The sequence below is a fragment of the Panthera pardus genome, unplaced genomic scaffold, assembly GCF_024362965.1.
Source record: "Panthera pardus isolate Hobbes unplaced genomic scaffold, ASM2436296v1 HiC_scaffold_24, whole genome shotgun sequence".
Lineage (NCBI taxonomy): Eukaryota > Metazoa > Chordata > Mammalia > Carnivora > Felidae > Panthera > Panthera pardus.
In genome coordinates this window covers 13,470,656-13,490,585 of record NW_026526810.1, presented here as the reverse complement: position 1 = coordinate 13,490,585, position 19,930 = coordinate 13,470,656, and the positions used below count along the sequence as shown (strand labels likewise).

The following is a 19,930-nucleotide window of genomic DNA, read 5'->3' as shown; positions in this document are numbered from 1 at the left end:
TCCACAAACCATATTCCACATAAGTTAAAGGTGACTACAGATATATTAAACACCATGTATGGGAATCTCAAAACATGCAAAAACGGAAACCATCATTTAGGGACACAAATACATGCAGAAAAACTGTGATGAACAAAAGGATGGGGGACACAAGATGTAATTGTGGAGAGGTGCTTTTACTGATCTGAGAGTCCCTTCTTTTCTTTTTTTTTTTTTTTAATTTTTTTTAACGTTTATTTATTTTTGAGAAAGAGAGAGACAGAGCATGAACAGGGGAGGGGCAGAGAGAGAGGGAGACACAGAATCTGAAACAGGCTCCAGGCTCTGAGCTGTCAGTACAGAGCCCGACGCGGGGCTCGAACCCACAGACTGTGAGATCATGACCTGAGCCGAAGTCGGACGCTTAACCGACTGAGCCACCCAGGCACCCTGAGTCCCTTCTTTTCTAATACATATGACTGCCATATGGGAATTAACTGTATCATTTTCTAAACCATTCTGTGTATCTTAAGCATTGCCTAGTAAATAAAAATGTCAGTAAGGAGCCCATACAGTGGAACCCTCTACAGCACTATAAGAATGAGGTCCACCTGCACACATATCTATGCAGGCATCCATCCATCTCTGTCGGTCTGGGTCCTGGCAGTACACAGCTGGCATACTTGAGTACTAAGTATTGAGACTGACTGGAGAAAATTTAATGAATAATCTCTGTGCACATGGTTGATTAAATCAATGAAGAAAGGCACATCATCCAGCAATGAGCAACAATAGGGAGCTGTTAGTACCCCAGGCTACAAAGGAAGGAAGCCATGTTAGCTGGACCCAGCAAAAGTGTAGCCAAGAGAGGGAGCCCTTGCACAAGACCTGGAGCTACAGGTAAAAGCCCACAGTTTCTCTCTGAGCAGGGGAGGATGGAAATAAATGTCCTGACTTCTCTTCCCACCTTCCAATATCTTGCTGGTGCTTCTCACTGGGCAAACCCAACCAGATGCCAGAGGAACGGAGTCTGAAGGACATAGGGGGTCATCCTTGAGGGGCCAACGCAAGGCTGAGAGAGAGCGGATAATGGATGGAGGGGCTGGGGTAAAGAGAAATAACCAATAATCAGTAACTAGCATATCTGTTATCTATTTATGTGATATATTAATTGAAAAAAGCCAAGTTGCTAATATACTATTAATACAGCTCCTGCTATGTGTTAAAATATTTACATATATAAATGAGTGTTGTGCAGAATAAAGTCTAGAAGACAATGTATCCATTGTAGTATTATCTATCATCTATCAATCACCTATCTGTCTAGTTTTTAAAACTTTCACAATGGTGAGGTATTGCTTTTACAATGAAAAACATTCAGTGAAATTCTTTTTTAAATCAATGGAATATTAAGGAAAAGCCCTAAAATTTACTGTATAAAATTCCTCTTGGAATAATTTTGGGAACTGTCATAACTCTCTACATTCTGGAGACTATATTCAGTCAGTCCTAATGCTATAAGTTTTCTTGAATAAATGCCAAGATAATGTAAAAATAGTTGACGGGGAAAAGAAAAACCAATGGATTACAAATTATTTAAACCAGCCTTCCAGGCAAGAGAAGTTTTATTGGCAATGATCCGTTTTAGATGTTTTGTCCACCAATAATAACTTCACAACAAATGCTTTGAGAAGAAAAGCACTGATAACCGATGGTTTGTCACTGGCTACTCAAGGCAAAGCTGGGACAAGAAAGCCAATGCAGAGCAAAGCTGCCTTCCTCAGACACAGGGCTTCAGGCTGAGCTGAAGTTCAAAGAATGAGCATCTGTCAAATCTATTTAGTGGTGGTAGAAGTTTGGCATCTTCCTGACACCATGTCCGGTTCTGAAAACAATTCCACTGGTAACATGAGGGTGCTAAGCCAGTGTCCAGAGGCTGGCAAATTCTTCCTCACCAGTAAAGGACACAGCCACTCTGGGGTCACATCCTGGCTATTGGAACTTAGCGTCCTCATGGCTCCTGAGCCACAGAGCCACAGAGCAATGGGGGGGGGGCGATGAATTTAGGGGCATGGACTGCTGTCAAGATGAGAGAAAGCATGGATGACCCTCCGAATAAGGGAGAGGACAGGGTAACACTGATGCCATGGGAAACCAACCCCACCATGTACACAGAGGCGACCACAAAAGCTGAGGAATCAGCCTCGTCAAGGCCAGGCAGAGCAGGCCCAGCCCTGATAGAAGAAGAAGAACAAGGCTACTTCCCTCATCCCTTCACCTGCCAATACCCCAGAGAGACCAGCCCCCAGAAGGAGGGGACGGAGCCGGTCTCACTCCACAGCTGCTAGGGTGGAGAGAGTCGAGAGGGACCATGGAGAAGGGGGCACTAAACTGTATGTGAAGATTTGAAGGGGACCAAACTCAATGTCAAAAGCTGAAAGTGACCAGAGGTTAGAGAAACTGCCCAAGCAGTGTCATTTAAGAAAGGAGAGTCCACAAGGCACTGCTGGAGGCAGTGATGGACACCCAAACACTCAAGTCACATGAAAGAGCTCTGTAAGTCATGTGACCCAATGCCTATGGAGGCAGCGTGAGGGGTGGCTCAGAGGGGGTGATTAGGTTCTTACAAAACGTCTCAAGGACTCCAACTCAATCAGTCATTGCTTGAAACAATGCCCCATGAGGTGTTTTCATGTAAAGTGATTTGCAAGTGAAAGTTTTTTAAGTTTATTTATTTAATTTTTTAAATGTTTATTATTTATTTTTGAGAGAGAGACAGTGTGAGCAGGGGAGGGGAGTAGAGAGAGGGAGACACAGAATCTGAAGCAGGCTCCAGGCTCAGAGTGTGATGCAGGGCTTGAACTCACAAACGGCGAGATCATGACCTGAGCTGAAGTTGGACGCTTAACCAACTGAGCCACCCAGGTGGTCCAAGTTTATTTATTTATTTTGAGTGGAGGAGGGGCAGAGAGAGAGGGAGAGAGAGAATCCCAAGCAGGCTCTGCACTGACAGTGCGGAGCCCAACATGGGGCTCAGTCTCACAAAACCGTGAGATCATGACCTGAGCCGAAATCAAGAGTCAGATGCTCAAATGACTGAGCCACTCAGGCGCCCCTGGAGGAAAATTTTAAAAAAGAAAAAGACACTGGGTCCAGGGCTTGGCTATTAGATGGGGCCATGTATTCAAAAAGCAAGGGGAGGTATGTTGGATGTACACAGGTCAGTATACACACTCGATTTCCTATCTCTGTCCAATGAGAGGAGCTAGAAACCATGTCACCTCGGTAGCAACAAGCCCTCTCAACACTCAGACTTTGGTTTCTAAATACCATTCTCCAATAAAAGGAATTAGTAAAAGGAACCAGGAGGGGTGCCTGGGTGGCTCAGTCGGTTAAGCGTCCGACTTCGGCTCAGGTCATGATCTCAGGTTTGTGAGTTTGAGTCCAGCATTGGGCTCTGTGCTGACAGCTTGGAGCCTGGAGCCTGCTTTGGATTCTGTGTCTCCCTCTCTCTCTCTGCTCCTCCCCTGTTCATGCTCTGTCTCTCTCTCTCCTTCAAAAATAAATAAAAACATTTTTTAAAAAATTTTAAAAAAATAAAAGAAAGAAAAAAGAACAGAAAAAGACTAACAACATAGTAGCTTTAGACACTCCATTGTGCACTTCTTGGAAAGCCATTTAGAATCTTGTGTTGAACCACTCTTGTCATATAACCCTGACTGTGAAGGTCTAGAAACCAATGCTGACCAAGTGTACAAAAGGCCCCTCACGCGGTGCTGCCGGGCACATTTTGGTTAACTTTGATTGGCTTCAATTAGTGTGGTTCATCTCCTCCCACAAAACAATTCTCCAAGGAGACCAAGAGCACTGGAGTGTTTTCAACTCATGAAAGTACTCTTAATGTACCTCTTTTGCTTAGGAATTGAAGACCAATTAGATTCGAGCCTGCTTAAAAGGAAATCTTTTAGGAATCAATTAGTTGGCCCTATAAATCTACACAGTCATGAGGCCTGGACTATGGGGATCAGATCAAAGCAGTAAATTGTTACTCCATCATTATTTATTGAATTCATTTTGATTATGAAGGACAGTAACCGATTGAGTCATTTACCTGGGTAGGCACCATATTAATCCACTTGGTGCCTCTCTTGTTATGTTCCATGGAGAGTGGCTGCAGAGCCATCTGGAGGGGGTCCAGCTGAAGAGGGAGGTCAGAAGATGAGGGGCTCTGGACACATAAGGTCCTACATCACGGGAAGTACACAGAGGGCCACATCCTCAGGGAAGGGCAGTGAGGTCTCAACAGGTGCAGGGCAGTGGGGAGGAGAGAGGAAACAAGTAGGCACCCCATTACCATGGCACCACAGAGTCTGTGGGGGGAGAAGGAATAGGGGAAGTGGAGAGGATAAGAGGAACACAGGCCCCCTTGCCTTTCTACAACGTCCCTTATTCTCGCTTAACCAAAATGCTATCTGTGCTGTTGGTGGAGCTAAAATCCTAGAGTCATCCTTGATTCCACTTGTCCTGCACCCCCACGTCCAAATCTTCCATGGTGTCTAGCAAGGTCCCCAGAATCTGTCCTCTGCCTGTCCCTCAGCAGAGCCTTCATCCTGTCCTCAGACTGCTGGGGGCCTCCCAATTCCCCAGGGTCCTCTCCTGCCATCTGCAGTGCCCCCTCTGAGAGCCTCCTTGGCACCCGTTCCTGTCCCTCCAAGAGCCTCCTGGGTACCTTTTCCTGTCCCTCCCAGCTTAAAGTCTGCAAAGGATGCATGCAGGCAGCTGAACAAAATCTATGCTGCTTCCCTGTCCTGCTGCTCTCTCTATCCTCCTCTCTGCCTCATCACCATGGGGACATCCTTGGAGAGACCAATATCTCCACAGGCCAACTCTTAGGTAGCTGTGAACTCACCTATGAACATTATGAAGCATTTCCAGGTATTTAACACTTATAATAATGACCCACATTTGCATTACTTTCTAATGCTAATTAAATTTTTAGTTGCTTTAAAATGTCTTGGAATCTCTTACTTAGCAAGTACAGAAAAAGTTGATTACAAGTATTTATAAATGAAAGCTCTATAGTTAAAATTAATCTCTTGATAGCCAGGGTGCCTGGGTGGCTTAGTCAGTTAAGTGTCTGACCAGTTCAGGTCGTGATCTCACAGTTTCTGAATTCAAGCCCCACGTTGGGCTCCATGCTGATAGTGTGGAGCCTGCTTGGGATTCTCTCTCTCTGCCCCTCCCCCACTCATGCTCACTGTCTCTCTCAAAATAAATACAGAAACTATAAAAAAATATTTTAATCTCTTGACAGCCAGAAGGAAGGAAGGAAGGAAGGAAGGAAGGAAGGAAGGAAGGGAGGGAGGAAAAGAAGGAAAGAAAGAAAGAAAGAAAGAAAGAAGAAAAGAAAGGAAGAAAATGCCACTCATTTAGATGAATGGGGAAATATTCAGGATTCAGAAAATGTAGCAGACCTTATTTCAGGCATTATTTTAAATGGAAAAATAAGACAGTCATAACCCTTCAAGAAAAATCTGCAAATGAGAACTTGTTAAGATTGCGATTTCCTGAATGAAGATATCTGCAGATACGACTTGGTTATAGGCACTGGCCCTGAGATCTGGGATGCGTCCTCACTCCCTAGGAGATCCCCATGGGTCGTTCATCACTTGCGTGCCACTGTTGATTTCATGGAGGATCATTTTTTCCCCGTGTACCAAGATGACAGTTTATTCCTTGCATGACAGGAGAATGGAACTGCAGGGTAACTTCACTGACATGTTACTCAGCTGGCAAGGAAGGGATACACTGACTTCACCAGGAGTCTGTCAAAACTAGAGACACCTTATACTGGGAGCCCTAATGCTTTGCTTTGTAAAGCAAGAACTTCTCTTCACAGAGTAGTTCAGAAGCAGAATATACAACATGCTAAGGCCTTTCACCTGGCCTGCTTGGGAGAGGGAACTTATGCATCACAAAAAATTCTGTTCTAAGAGTATTATCACTCACGTAGTACATGAATTTGCGGTTTATCAATTTTCAAAGGATTTTTTTTAAGGCACTGACCATAAAGCAGAGTGAGCATAATTTAATTTTTTGGTAATTTACAAAGCAATTTTTTTTTTCCACTGGGCCTCAGCTTGTTCTGAGCATGTGTGCTCACTGTCCCATGGCCATGGTCCTGGGTAGCAGGTCTACTTGTCCCCTGCAGATGGCAGTGAGAGCTGGGTGTCCAGAGCTGACTGCCTGGCCAGGAGTCCTGGCTCCACCTTTATGATCTGCATGACCTTGGGAAGTTGTTTCATTTCACTGTGCCTCAGTGTCCTCATCTGTAAAATGGGAATAACGATATCTACACCTCACAGGGCTGTTGTGAAGGTTAAATTAGCTCATAAATGTGAAGTGCTTGGAGCAATGCCTGCCACACGGCAAGGTTCAATCAACTCTGGTTGTGATTATTATACATGGCTAGCCATGTGAGTGCCTCCATCCGACTGAAAACACAGGTCCGAGACATAATTTCAGCAGAGGACCTTTACGCCTCATCCATGAAAGCTTCAGGAAAAAATAGCACCAAAAATTATTGGGTGCCCACCCAAGACTACACATCGGTATTCTAAACTGCTCCTATATTGTTGCACTTTTTGTTCGACTAATGGGAAAAAAATTTTTATGTCTGTCCACTTTTCATTGTTCTGCAAGTTTTCTGTGTCCCCAAAGCTCTGCCCCATGGCTGCTTCTTTGCCGCCCTTTCCCCTAACCCTCAACTTCAAGGTTAAGGGTGAGAGAATGTAGTCTGATTAGAGGCCCAGGGAGATCAAGATGAAGTTAAAAGGAATGGAGGGACTCGTGGGAAATACAAATCATATGCAAAAGTAATTGAAATGATCTCATTAACCTTTGCCTCTTGTGTACTTGGAACTATTTATAACCAGAAGTAACATTTCTGATCTGTACTTCACTGATCTTCTAGCATTTCTTTAAAGGTATAGGCATGTCTCTTTTCCTATCTGGCCAGAGGAGACACTTCTCCTTAAATGCCAGAAGCACATTTGTATTAGAACCCAGAATCAGGTCATGATTCTGGAGGGAGAAGAGGAGCCTCTCGAGATGCAAATGAGCAGAGAGAAGACAGAAACCAAGAGCAGCTGGGAGTAGACATGGACAAATCCACCACTGCTGTGGAGGTTTTAACACCACCTGTGTCAACATGTCCAACAGACAATTAGTAAGGACGGAGAAGAGCTGAACATGCCAGATCTAATACACACATACCAGAACCTGTACCCAACATGATATGTGGGGCTTTTACAAAGACTTGACACAAACTTGGGCACAAAGTGAAGTTCAGCAAACTAACATCAAAAACATAGGCACATTAGTTACCTGACTGCAGTGCAATTACATTTGCTATTAATAAGAGAAGCAAGAAAACCCTCCATATATCTGCACAATTCAGAATACATTGCTAAGAAACTCAAGGATTGAAAAATAATCATAATGAAAATTAGAGAATCCTTGGAACTGAAAAAAAAATGACAAGACAGCAAATTTTGGAGTATGCAGGTAGGACACTAAAATCTTACATACTTATATGAGAAATGAAGAAGGATTGAAATTTATTAACAAAACACACAATACAAGAAGGGAAAAAAAGGAAAAGGAATTTATAAGGAAGGAATCAATGGAGATGGGAGCAGAAATTATGGAAATTTGAAGAAAGTAACAGTAGACAGGATCAATAAACCTAAAGTTTGTTCTCTGAGGAAAAAAAAACCTAATAAAATGGGTTAGTCTCTGGCAAGGCTGAATAACAAAAGAAAGAGAATGAATAAATTACAAAGATGAGAAATTAATAGAGACATAATTATAAGCACAGTACTCACATATCAGTGAATTTAAAATATAATCAAAATGGACAATTCTTCCAGAAAAATAAAATATACTAAGATTATCTCAAGAAGGAGGAATATGACATGAGTAATAATGAAAAATCCTTAATAAAATGTAAGCAAAGTGGATTTTCATAATCATATGAAAACAGTGTGACTGAGTTTTATCCCAGAAATGCAAGAATGGTTCCACTTTAGAAATTCATTACATATATATATATATGTATATGTATGTATATGTATGTATATGTGTATATATATATATATATATATATATATATATATAACAGAATCAAGTTATATATATATATGAGTGATATACATTCACATTTATTTATGTAATATATTAAATACATATTAGAGTTTTACGTCTTAGCAAATGCTGTGTCTGAGCATTGTATCTTATTGAGATCAGTATATATATATATGTGTGTGTGTGTTTGTATATTCAAATGTATATGTATATGTATGTATATGAAAACACATGCATACATACTCATCTCAAGAGATGTAGCATTTGCTAAATTTTTTAAAACTCTTTTTTAAATAAATCTTTTAAAATTTATTCTGAGAGAAAGAGAGGCAAAGAAAGAGGGAGAGAGAGAGAATCCCAGGCTCAAACTCATGAACTGTAGAATCATGACCTGAGCCAAAACGAAGAGTCAGATACTTAACCAACTGAAACACCCAGGCGCCCTGAAACTCTATAGTGGTAAACTCTTAGCAAACTGGTAATAAACTGAACCTGGCAAATACTATTTAGTACCAGAAATTTTCAACAAATGTTATTGAATATATTATTCTTAATTATTGGGTTCATTTCCTTTAAAATCAGGAAGAAGACAAGGATGCCTGCTGCCTCAATTTCCACTCAACAACATGTCAGAATACATCACATCAATAAGAGGAAGTTTAAGAACCACACAATCATTTCAACAGATGCAGAAAAAACATCTGACAAAGTACAACATCCATTCATGATAAAAAGCCCTGAACAAAGCAGGTCAAGAGAGAACATACTTCAACATAATTAAGCCCATATGTGAAAAACTCACAGCTAACATCATACTCAATGGGGAAAAACTAAGAGCCTTTCCCCTAAGGTCAGGAACAAGGCAAGGATGTCCACTCTTACCACTTTTATTCAGCACAGTACTGGAAGTCTTAGTCTCAACAAGCAGACAACAAAAAGAAATAAAAGGCATCCAAATTGGTAAGGAAGAAGTTAAATTTTCAATATTTGCAGATTACATGATATTATAAATAGAAAACCTGACAGATTCCACGAAAAAACTGCTAGAACTGATAAATAAATTCAGTAAAGTCACAGGATACAAAATCACTGTACAGAAATCTATTGCATTTCTATACACCAATAATGAAGCATCAGAAAAAGAAATTAAGAAAACAATCCCATTTACCATTGCACCAAAAATAATAAGATACCTAGGAATAAACCTAATCAAAGAGGTGTGTACTCTGAAAACTATAAAACACTGATGAAAGAAATTAAAGACGACATAAAGAAATGGAAAGACATACCATGCTCATGGACTGAAAGAACAAATATTGTTAAAATGTCTATACTACCCAAAGCAATCTATACATTTAATGGAATCCTTATCAAAATACCAATAGCATTTTTCACAGAACTAGAAAAAAATTATAAAATTTGTATGGAAGCATAAGACTGCAAATAGCTAAAGCAATCTTTAAAAAGCAAAGATGGAGGCATCACAATTTCAGACTTCTTCAAGTTATATTACAAAGCTGTAGTAATCAAAACAGAATGGTACTGGCGCAAAAATAGACACGTAAAGAGAATAAAATAGAAAACCCAGAAATAAACCCATAATTAAATGGTCAATTAATCTTCAACAAAGCAGGAAAGGATATCCAATGGAAAAGAGACAGTCTCTTCAACACACAGTGTTGGAAAAACTGGACAGCAATATGCAAAAGAATGAAACTGGACCACTTGCTTACACCATACACAAAAATAAATTCAAAATGAAGTAAAGACCTAAATGTGTCACAGAAAACCATCAAAATCCTAGAGGAGAACACAGGCAGCAACCTATTTGACATGGGCCATAGTAACTTCTTACTAGACATTTTTGCAGAGGCAAGGGAAACAAAAGCAAAAATAAACTACTGGGACTACATCAAAATAAAAAGCTTCTGCACAATGAAGGAAACAATCAACAAAACTAAAAGACAACCTATAGGATAGGAGAAAATTTTTGCAAATGACATAGCTGATAAAGGGTTATTATCCAAAATAAATAAAGAACTTACAAAACTCAATACCCAATAAACAAATAATCCAATTAAGAAATGGGCAGAAGACATGAATAGACATTTTTCCAAAGAAGACACACAGATGGCCAACAGACACATGAAAAGATGCTCTACATCACTCATCATCAGGGAAGTGCAAATCAAAACTACATAGTATATCATCTTACACCTGTCAGAATAGCTAAAATCAACAACACAGGAAACAACAGGTGTTGGTGAGGGTGTGGAGAAAGGGGAACCCTCTTGCACTGTTGGTAGGAATGCCATGTGGTGCAGCCACTCTGGAAAACAGTATGGAGGTTCCTCAAAAAGTGAATAATAGAACTAACTACCCTATAAACCAGCAATTGCACCACTGAATATTTGCCCAAAGAATACAAAAACACTAATTCAAAGGGATACATACACCTCATTTACAGAAGCATTATTTATAATAGCCAAGGTATGGAAGCAGCCCACATGTCCATCAGCTGATGAATGGATATAGAAGACATAGTATATACATACAATGGAATATTATTCAGCCATAAAAAATGAAATATTGCCATTTGCAATGAATGGATGGAGCTACAGTGTATAATGCTAAGTGAAATAAGTCAGTGAGAGAAAGACAAATACCATTTGATTTCACCCACATGTGGAATTTAAGAAACAAAACAAATTAGCAAAGGGGAAAAAAGAGAGAGAGGCAAACCAAGAAACAGACTCAATTCTAGAGACCAAACTGATGATTACCAGAGGAGGTATGAGTGAAACAAGGGATGGGGATTAAGGAGTGCACATGTCAGGATGAGCACCAGGTGATTAAAATAAAAGCGTTAAAACAATGTACCAGAAGTCCTTGCCAGTTCAGGAAGACAAGAAAAAATAAGAAAAATCAGTAATAAATGTCAAGATTGGAAAGGAAGAAGCAAAGTTATTCCCAAACAATATAACCTTCTAAATAGAAAATACCAAACAATACCAAACAGGCAAACTTCTGGAGCAAATGGAGTGAGAAGTAACTGGATGTGAGATCAATGAACAAAAGCACATGGATTTCTCTATATAAAAATCTAAAAATCAGAGGGGCTCATGGGTGGCTTAGTCAGTTAAGCGAACGACTTTGGCTCGGGTCATGATCTTGCAGCTGGTGAGTTGGAGCCTTGAGTGTGGCTCTTTGCTGACAGCTCAGAGCCTGGATGTGTTTCAGATTTTGTCTCCGTTTCTCTCTGCCCCACCCCTGCTTGCATATGTCTCTCTCTCTCTCAAATATAAATAAGCATTACATTTTTTAATCTAAAAATCAGAAAATGTAATTTAAAAATTTTCTACTTTTCCAACAGCAACAAAACTATATGACATCTAGGAACATATGTAACAATAGATGATCAACACTGTATACTGAAATTTATATAATTTTTATTGAAAAACATAACAGAAAGCTAAATAAATGGAGAGATATGTAAAAATGACCATTCTGACCTAATTAACCTAAAAATGCAATGCAGTTATGAACTTTTTTATTTTTTGTATCAGGGGGTGGTGAGAGGAAAGGGAAGGCAGACAAAGGACCAAAAATAGCCCAGACAATTTTGAAGAACAAAGTGGGGGCTTATTCTACCAGATATAAGACTAACAAAGAGCACTTAATACGATGTGGTATTGACAAAGAGGCAAGCCATACACCAATGAAAAAGAAAAGAAACCTCAGAAATAGATGTCTTTGAATATAGAAAGTTGACATATGACCATACAAATAAATGGCACAGGCTGGTGCTGTAGTAACTGATGATTATATGTAAAAAATAAAATTAGATCCATATCTCATAACAAATGCATCATTAAACCCCAGTGGATTAATGAATTAAATAAATGTGAAAAGCCAAGTTTCAAAACTTACAGGAAAAAAAAATATAGGATATTTATATGACCTCCAGAGGGGAAAATAATTCTATTTTTTAAAGTTTGTTTGTTTATTTATTTATTTATTTATTTATTGCATTTATTTTTTTTTTAAATTTTTTTTAATGTTTATTTTTGAGACAGAGAGAGACAGAGCATGAATGGGGGAGGGGCAGAGAGAGAGGGAGACACAGAATCGGAAGCAGGCTCCAGGCTCTGAGCCATCAGCCCAGAGCCCGACGCGGGGCTCGAACTCAGGGACCGCGAGATCGTGACCTGAGCTGAAGTCGGACGCTCAACCAACTGAGCCACCCAGGCGCCCCTGCATTTATTTATTTTTGAGACACACAGAGAGAGACAGGGAGCAAGATGGGGGGGGGGGGGCGCAGAGAGAGAATGAGACAGAATCCGAAGCAGGCCCCAGGCTCTGAGCCGTCAACACAGAGCCGGACATGGGCCTCAAACCCACAAACCATGAGATCATGACCTGAGCCAAAGTCGCACGCTTAACCAACTGAGCCACCCAGGCACCCCAAGTTTATTTATTCTGAGAGAGAGAGAGAAAGAGGAGAGACAGTGTGAATGGGGGAGGGGCAGAGAGAGAGAATGAGAGAGAGAATCCCAAGGAGGTTTTGCACCATCCGACAGGAGCCTAAAGCAGGGCTCGAACACCCTAATCATGAGATCATGACCTGAGCCAAGATCAGGAGTTGGATGCTTAGCCAACTAAGCCACCAGGGCACCCAAATTTCATTGATTTTATTTATTTATTTATTTATTTATTTATTTATTTATTTATTTGTTTGTTTTTGAGAGACAGAGAGAGCACAAGTAAGGGAGGGGTAGAGAGGGAGGGAGACACAGAATCTGAAGCAGGCTCTAGGCTGTCAGCACAGAGTGCAACATAGGGCTTGAACTCACAAACTGTGAGATCATGACCTGAGCCGAAGTCAGATGCTTAACCCACTGAGCCACCCAGGCACCCCCAAATTTCACTGATTTTAAACTGATACTTTAAATATTCAAATAAGTACTTACAATGACACAATATATACAATATATAATACAGTTGTATTATACATTTTTAAAAATTTTTAATATTTATTTAGTTTTGAGAGAAAGACTCAGTGCAAACAGGGAAGAATGGAGAGAGAGAGAGGGACAGATGATCCAAAGCAGGCTCTGCAGTGAGAGAAGCAAACGCCAATGTGGGGCCCAAATTCATGAACCTCAAGATCATGACCGGAGCCGAAGTCAGACGCTCAACTGACTCAGTCACCCAGGCATCCCTGAACTGTATTATATTTTATCCTGGGAGAATCAGAGTTTTTCTGTGCCAGAGGGGAAAATAATTCTTAAATGCAACACAAAAAGGACACATCATTTAGAAAAGAATTTGACTCCATTCAAACTGAAAACTTCTGACAAATGCCATCCAAAACATAACAAAATGACAAGTCACAGACTGCATGCAAGTTTTTTATGACTAAGGGTATCATTTGGAACAAAAGACAAATAACCCAACAGGCAAACAGACAAAACAGGCAGTTCACTGGTGAAAAATACAAATAGGAAATGATCATATAAAAAGTCTGAATGTCAAGAATTCTTGGCAAGGACATGGACCGAGCAAAGACATCTCCTCCGTCGGACGTAAGAGCAGGCAGGTGCAATTTCTTTGCAAGGAAATAGGAAATGTCCTGTAAAAGCGTAGGTGCACATCACTGCACCCTTACAGTATGCATGCTAAAGGAAATCTAGCCCATGAGCGCACGTTGATGAGTGCGTGACTTCCATTCTATTACTGTTGTGACAGCAAAAACCTGAAAACATATTAATGTCCGTTAACATGAACTGGATAAGTGAGTTGCAGAATATTAGGGTTTTACAAACCTATGCAGAAGTTGACAAGACAGAATTAAAGCTACATATATCCACATGGATAAACATCATGATGGTGGGTGAGACAGAAAACTGCTTATGGTACTGATTATGTCACATTTTGGCTACAATGTTTGTTAAGTATAGGAACGTGTATGGGAATGGCAAAACTAACCCTGGGCACCTTCTAATTTCAGACAGAGAGAGTGGGGAGCCATAGCTGGGGCGGGGTCACTCAGCTGGGTTTGTAATAATATATAATAACATATGTCTTATTTTTAGAAATATTAGAAGCAAATTTTATAAACCTAATAAGATTGGGCCCGTCTGGATGGTATTCGCTACATTATTCTCAGATGTTCCAATATGTTGAACTTGCTCCTAATGTTTGCAAGGCAGAGGGGTCAGTTCCTGTGCCTGCAGAAGAACAGTGCAGGGTCTGCCTAGGGCATCTCTGTTTGAACAGAAATGACCCTGTGCCTGTTGCTGCTCTGTGTCTGCCTCCTCCTGAGCAGATCATGGTGGTGGTGGGGGAGGAAGCACCAGACTGGGCATGAAAGACGGAAATCTGGATCCACTACCAGTTAGGAGACCACAGCTCAGTCCCTGCATACTCTGGAGCCATTTTCTCGTCTCTGAAATGTAAATGATAAAGTCTGCCTTTTAAGACCTCACTGGAGCTGGGACAATGTGTAGAAAAAAAACCACAGTGTGGTAGATCTTAAACAGACTGGCAAACTAGTTCACAGAGGATGACCACCCAGAAAAGCCCTACTGGGGCCCAATGTAAACTATTATACATTATTCCTCTGCTGAGCGGTTTCCTTCTCCTCCCTTCTGCTCCTAAGTCAAATGCACTCTGTCCTGTGACCCTTGTCAACTCGCCCATTTCCACTGTGGCCCAAAAACATTTTTGTTCAGCCCTGCCAGGATTATGTCATTTCTTCCCCAAGTTTCGGCAACCAGTTGCTTATTGATTTCTGGATCAAATCAAATGCCCTGAACTCATCTTTGAATTCCTGCATCATCCCGTCTCTACCTTCCCTGTCTTTGCTTTAATACTTTTCATCTTCCCCTACTCGCTTAACCTGTCACAAAGACATTTAACAGATGCATTAAGGTGTAACTGACATACGATAAAGTGCACATATTTTTAAATGGGCAATGTGATGAGTTTCGACACACACATACACCTGTGTAGCCAGAACCACAATCGAGACAGTGAACTTACGTCCTGAACTCAAAAGTTGCATCTGGCTCCTTCGTTATAAGTACTTTTGTGCATTCACGTTCCCTTTTGCCATTTTTGTGCATTCCTTCAAATGGCCTCATCATTGAATTATATTGAAAAATTTCCCATACTGCTTATTTTTCTCTTCACACCCTCCTCCTCTGAGCATCCCTATATTAATTTAGAGCCCTGGAAATAACTAAAGGCGTTAGAAATAGCCTCTCATCTCCAACAGTGGTCCCCACGCTGTCTCCTCCCGTTCATTTATATCAATCCTTAGCATTTCCACCAGTCTGTTTGCCCCCAGACAAAGCAATAGCGCTCCTCCTGGAGTCCTTGATTTTGTTTGGACACCAGAGTGACTGGGACACTCTTGCGAGTGAAAAGGTTGTCTATTATTACTTGTGCTGCGACTGTCCCAGACAGTGTGTTGCTCGCTCTTGTCAGAATGCTCCCCTCAGATCTTTAAATCCAGGCTGTGCTGGCACTGAAGCAATCCTGTAGCAGACAGAGGAAGGAATTGGGCCAATAACTCTTTGTGGTTCCTTACCTGAATGTGCCAAGGACTGTGGGTCCCAGTGTGGGGGTGGAGAGGTATCCACCTGTGTGGCATAGGACCCCAGTCCTGGTGTCTCCCTAAGAAGCTGCATGTAATCCTGCTTTCACCACAACAGCCAAAGGACTCCAAAAGCAGCACATCCCTTGGTGGTGACTCCAGAACATCTACATGATGGAGGCTTGAGGGCAGTAATCTAGGTGGAATTGGGTGGTGGTGGGATCCTGAAGCTGTGTTTACAAAGCACATTGCATCAGACCTTAAAAATGTCTGTTGTCCATTTCAAACAATGGGAGTGCAGCCTATGGAGATGGTGAGGGTCTAAAATACCCCTTGTCACCACTGCTGCTTCCACATCTGCCCCACCAACCACCTCACCTATCAGTCCTGGCTCTTCAAAATTAGGGCACATTCTGGGGCTCCTAGGTGTTCAGTTGGTTAAGCATCTGACTCTTGGTTTTGGCTTAGGTTATGATCTCATGGTTCGTGAGTTTGAGCCCCACATTTGGTTCCATGCTGAAAGTGCAAAGCCTGCTTGGGATTCTCTCCCTCTCTCTCTCTCTGCCCTTCCCTTGCTCTCTCTCTCTCAAAATAAAAAAATAAATAAATATTAAAAAAAATTAGGACACATTCCTAAAGTGTGGAAGATGGCTTCCAGTGACCTCCAGGAAGATCACACAGAGATGAGTTTGTAAGCTCAGTTGTAAGCTGTGCCCCCCTATCTGTCTTTGTTTTGGTCTTGCACGCAATATAGCTGGCAAAAAATTCTGGAACTTTCTAAAAAGGATGGGTTGATACCCTTAATGTCCACTGTGATGCAGGCTTTTCCCTATCATGATGGTTAATTTTATGTGCCCACTTGACTGGGTTAAGGGATGCCCAGAAAGCTGGTAAAACATTATTTCTAGTGTCTGTGAGGGTGTCTCCAGAAGACAGAAGCATTTGAATCAGTAGACTCAGTAGAGAAGATAATCTTTACCAATGTGGATGGGCATCATCAAATCCACTGATGGCCCGCATAGAACAAATATGGGGAGAAAGGAGGAATTCTCTCTCTCCACTCCTCCTGCTCTTGGATTCTGGTGCACCTGCTTCTTGAGCTTTCAAACTCAGCCCACAGCTTACACCATTGCCATCCCCGCTCCCCACTGATTCTTAGGCCGTTGGACTTGGACTGAATTTTACCAGGGGCTTTCCTGGTACTTCAGCTGGCAGATGACAGACCATGGGACATCTTGGTCTCCATTTCTTATAATAAATCTCCATATATCTGTATTTATGTCTATACCTATAACTGTAGCTATCCTGCTGGTTCTGTCTTTCTGGAGAACGAATACATCTATTTTTATAGACATTCAGTTATTTCAGTTAGGGTTAGGTGGGGCCTGTGGTCACATTATCACTGCACCTAGAGCTGGGTGTGCTTGGGATCATTCAGTGACAGAATCCAAAATATTTATCCTATCTTCCTACTCCCTCAGTTTCCCAGGTGCCACCAATTCTGTCCTTATAGCTAACCCACCTCCATCTCCTGTGTATACCTAACACTTTATCCATCAGGCCACTCAGCAAAATAATGGCCCTCCCTTAGGACAGAGTGGAGGATTGAAAATTCTTTTATAATTTAATATTTTTATTTCCTCTCACAGTGGAAATAAGATAGTGCACTGAAATTGCTATTGTGCTTGTGACTTTTTCCCCATTAGACCTGGTGGGAAGAGTCTGCCTTTTATTTATTTCTGCACATCTGATGTCCAACTCAGGCATGAAAAAAAAGATGCTTAAAAAACTCCCTGAATGAGGGGGTGCCTGGGTGGCTCATTTGGTTAAGCCATGGCATGATCTCAGGGCAGTTGGTTCAGCTCAGGGCATGATCTCACGGTTCGTGGGTTTGAGCCCTGTATCAATCAGGCTCTCTGCTGTCAGCACAGAGCCCACTTTGGATCCTCTGTTCCCCTCTCTCTCCAAAACAAACAAACGTCAAAAAAAAAAAAAAAAAACACTTCAGGGCACCTGGGTGGCTCAGTTGGTTGGGTGTCTGACTTTGGCTCAGGTCATGATCTCGCTGTTACCGAGTTCAAGCCCCACGTTGGGCTCTGTGCTCACAGCTTGGAGCCTGAAGCCTGCTTCAGATTCTCTGTCTCCCTCTCTTTCTGCCCCTCCCCCACCTCTCTCTCTCTCTCTCTCTCTCTCTCAAAAAAACAAAAAAAAACCAAAAAAATAAAATATTAAAAAAAAAAACCTTCCTGAATGAATGAATTAAAAACTCATTGATTTCAGAAACATTTACAGAGTGCTGATCATGCCATGTCCTTCTCTGGAAGCCACAGTAAGGCAAAGATACCATTCTGCCTTCACTGAGCTTATAGTCTGGAGAGGGGGCAGGTATTAATAAAGAAATTACACAAATGCATAGCTACAATCTGTGATAGCTTCATGGGAAAATAAAGTACAAGGAATTATGAGAATTTAGCACAAGGATGGCCAGGGCTAGTCTGAGGGGGAAGGTGAAAGATGAAGGGTGGGGAGGAATAAGCTCACCAAAATGAGGAGAAGGAATGTTCTGGACCAGAGAGCATTGTGTGCCAAGACTATGGTGCAGAGAGACCCCTGAGGGGTGTCCTGGAGGCTAAAGGAAGCCAGTGTGACTGCAGGGAAGGGGAGAGGCAAGAATGTCACAAAAACTGAAGCCAGAGAGGAGATAATGACTCTGTAAGACACGCTCAAGATTTAGAGCTTTGCCCTAAAAGCAAGTGGTGACGCAATCAGTTGTGCAATTTTAACATCGATGTATGATGGTGTGATGCAGGGGACAGAAGATGTACTTGGACCAGGGTGTAGGAGGATGTGATAATTTTGTGTGTGAACTTGGTTGGAGTGGTGTTTGGATACGAGATCAAACATTCTGGATTTTTGTATGAGGGTGTTCTTAGAGGAGACTAACATTTACATCAGCAGACTCAGAGTAGAGCAGACTGCCTTCCAATATGTTGGTGGGCCTCATCTAATCGGTTGAAGGCATAAAGAGAATGAAAGACTGACCTCTCCAGAGCAAGAAGAAATTCCACAGACTGATGGCCTACAGACCTGAACTGCAATGATGGCCCTTCCCTGGGTCTCCAGGCTGCTGGCTCACCCTGCAATTTTGGACTTGTCAGCCTCCATAATCACATGAGCCAATTCCTTAAGGTATCTCTCTGTCTCTGTGTTTATATATGTGTGTCTATATATACATATATAAACATACATATAGTGTGTATATGTGTATCTGTGTGTATAGTATACGTGTGCATGCGTGCGTGCATGTGTGTGTACTGCTTCACACATCTCACTGGTTCTGTTACTTTGGCGAACCCTAATACTGAGGAGATTTCAGAGCTGAGCAATGAGATGGCCAGAGGAGGAAGGTGGGAGAAGTGCTGAGCAGCACAGACTGCTAGATGAGGCTGGTGACCATGAGTTTAAGGCATAAGGCACAGGGTTCATGGCAAGGTTTGCGGGTCTTGCTGGTCAGGGTGCAGTCAGGGAGAGAGCACACACTATCCAGGGAGTATGGGCCAACCAGCCAGAGAGGAGCTAGGAAAAGTGAGTGCAGGAGGCCTGAGCACTGGTCCCTGTGTCCTTGAGATGGTGAATATGTCTCAAGGACAGGGAGAAGGGTGGTGTTGCACAGTGGAGTCCAACTGAGGCCAGACAGCAGGCTTGGTGGGAGTAGAAGCTGTACAAGCAAGCCCAAGGTGACAATACCTGGGCTGGAGAACTGGGGTGCCCTGCCAAGCCTCCCTGAGGGGTGGCTGGGTTCAGGGAAAATATCAGGTTGTGTAGTGACCTTGGAGAGGGCTGTTGGGCTTGTGCAGAAGGTGGGTTCTGGAGCAGGGAGGTTAAGAGCATGAGATGCCATGGCTCTGCATGAGGCATCTCCCTGAAATGCCATGTACTTTCCCCAGAAAGAGGAGACTTTGGGGGAAAACCACTGAAGGGAGGGACAAAGGCAAGGGACTGGCACCACTGAAAGTGTCCTGCTCCCCAGCAGTGAGCGAGCCCCTCTGGGGCCTGCATTCTCCATGCCTGGGCCTTCATTTAACTGACTGCATGAGGAGGTATAGGTGCACCTGCAAGCCCATCCACCAGTCCTGGGTGGGGCTACAAGTGCCAAGAGACACTGGGAGGACACTGCTGGAACCAGTCCAGCAAGGCCACCTGCCT

At 42.1% G+C, this 19,930-nt stretch overlaps 1 protein-coding gene across 4 annotated transcripts in view; it reads right to left on the bottom strand.

The window, feature by feature from the left end:
* Positions 1–19,930, bottom strand: part of ENTREP2 (endosomal transmembrane epsin interactor 2) — a 456,009-nt gene that overhangs the window by 54,555 nt on the left and 381,524 nt on the right. For 2 of the 4 annotated variants that reach the window (XM_019460056.2, XM_019460059.2), the window contains exon 5: positions 4,091–4,177. The exons of the other annotated variants lie outside the window; for them this stretch is intronic. In XM_019460056.2, the coding sequence (XP_019315601.1) occupies positions 4,091–4,177 (87 nt within the window). The remainder of the gene's footprint in view (positions 1–4,090; positions 4,178–19,930) is intronic. 4 annotated transcript variants of the gene reach the window in all.